Source organism: Oncorhynchus clarkii, unplaced genomic scaffold, assembly GCF_045791955.1.
Source record: "Oncorhynchus clarkii lewisi isolate Uvic-CL-2024 unplaced genomic scaffold, UVic_Ocla_1.0 unplaced_contig_1721_pilon_pilon, whole genome shotgun sequence".
Taxonomy (NCBI): domain Eukaryota; kingdom Metazoa; phylum Chordata; class Actinopteri; order Salmoniformes; family Salmonidae; genus Oncorhynchus; species Oncorhynchus clarkii.
In genome coordinates, this window is record NW_027260940.1 from 25001 (window position 1) to 27500 (window position 2500).

General features: G+C 45.8%; 1 protein-coding gene across 2 annotated transcripts in view; it reads right to left on the reverse strand.

The window, feature by feature from the left end:
* LOC139402463 (serine/threonine-protein phosphatase 2A regulatory subunit B'' subunit alpha-like) overlaps window positions 1-2500 on the reverse strand; it is a 28361-nt gene that overhangs the window by 3829 nt on the left and 22032 nt on the right. For both annotated transcript variants that reach the window (XM_071146423.1, XM_071146422.1), the window contains exons 10-12: window positions 2483-2500; window positions 2035-2210; window positions 1687-1805 (exon numbers count right to left, since the gene is read on the reverse strand). The exon at window positions 2483-2500 is cut by the window's right edge and continues 72 nt beyond it. In XM_071146423.1, the coding sequence (XP_071002524.1) occupies window positions 1687-1805; window positions 2035-2210; window positions 2483-2500 (313 nt within the window). The remainder of the gene's footprint in view (window positions 1-1686; window positions 1806-2034; window positions 2211-2482) is intronic.

The window sequence follows — 2500 nt, forward strand, 5'->3', positions numbered from 1 at the left end:
CACACACAAGTTAGTACACACACACCCTCACTGTCTATGTCCTACAACACACACAAGTTAGTACACACACACCCTCACTGTCTATGTTCTACAACACATACACACACACACACCCTCACTGTCTATGTTCTACAACACATACACACACACCCTCACTGTCTATGTTCTACAACACATACACACACACCCTCACTGTCTATGTTCTACAACACATACACACACACACACCCTCACTGTCTATGTCCTACAACACATACACACACACACACCCTCACTGTCTATGTTCTACAACACATACACACACACACACCCTCACTGTCTATGTTCTACAACACATACACACACACACACACACACCCTCACTGTCTATGTTCTACAACACATACACACACACACACCCTCACTGTCTATGTTCTACAACACATACACACACACACACCCTCACTGTCTATGTCCTACAACACATACACAAGTTAGTACACACACACCCTCACTGTCTATGTTCTACAACACATACACACACACACACCCTCACTGTCTATGTTCTACAACACATACACACACACACACCCTCACTGTTTATGTTCTACAACACATACACACACACACACCCTCACTGTCTATGTTCTACAACACATACACACACACACACACTCACTGTCTATGTTCTACAACACATACACACACACACACCCTCACTGTCTATGTTCTACAACACATACACACACACACACCCTCACTGTCTATGTCCTACAACACATACACAAGTTAGTACACACACACCCTCACTGTCTATGTTCTACAACACATACACACACACACACCCTCACTGTCTATGTTCTACAACACATACACACACACACACCCTCACTGTCTATGTTCTACAACACATACACACACACACACCCTCACTGTCTATGTCCTACAACACATACACAAGTTAGTACACACACACCCTCACTGTCTATGTTCTACAACACATACACACACACACACCCTCACTGTCTATGTCCTACAACACATACACACACACCCTCACTGTCTATGTCCTACAACACATACACACACACCCTCACTGTCTATGTCCTACAACACATACACACACACCCTCACTGTCTATGTTCTACAACACATACACACACACCCTCACTGTCTATGTTCTACAAAACACACACACACACACACCCTCACTGTCTATGTTCTACAACACATACACACACACACACCCTCACTGTCTATGTCCTACAACACATACACACACACCCTCACTGTCTATGTTCTACAACATATACACACACACACACAAACGTTAGTACACACACCCTCACTGTCCTACAACACATACACACACACAAACGTTAGTACACACACACCCTCACTGTCTATGTCCTACAACACACACACAGACAAATGTTAGTACACACACACCCTCACTATCCTACAACACACACACACACACACACACACACACACACACACACACACACACACACACACACACACACACACACACACACACACACTCTCCTACAACACACACACACACACACACACACACACACACACACACACACTCACACCCACACACACACACACTCACTGTCCTACAACACACACACACACACACACACACACGTTAGTACACACACACCCTCACTGTCCTACAACACACACACACGGTCCTACCTTCTGCAAAGCGAAGGGGTCTCTCTGCTCGTGGTCCAGGTATTTCTCCAGGTTGAAGAACGTGTCGAAGAATATATGAGCCATCCTACACCTCTTCAGATCAGACAGGGTTATCTTACCTACAACACACACACACACACACACACACACACACACACACACACACACACACACACACACACACACACACACACACACACACACACACACACACACACACACACACACACACACACACACACACACACACACACACAATATGATGTTTATCTACTACTGTACTGCACACAGTAGAGTATAATGTATAAAGAGAGGATAAATTGGAAGAGAAAGAAGATACACACACACCTTGGCTTTCAGGTTTGACAAGGTCTAGCATCTGACAGAGCAGGTCTGTGAAGGGTAGGGGTTCAATGCCCATCCCCTCCATCCTACTACACTGCTCCTCATAGAAGTACTCCAACTCAAACATAGACAACACACCGTCCCCATCTGTGTCCATACACCTGAACCAGTACTCTATACTGGGGGGGTAGAGAAACAGAGAGACAGACAGAGAGAGCGAGAGAGAGGGACAGAGAGATAGAGACAGACAGAGAGAGAGAGAGGGACAGAGAGATAGAGAGACAGACAGAGAGAGCGAGAGAGAGAGAGAGAGGGACAGAGAGATAGAGAGACAGACAGAGAGAGAGGAAGGTTAGATCACACACACAAATGCACATCTGTGCACACACGAATGCACGCACGTTGCATTCACACACTCTCTCCTGCTCACACACACACTCTGCTGTGCTACCTGGTAGGGTTTTTCTTG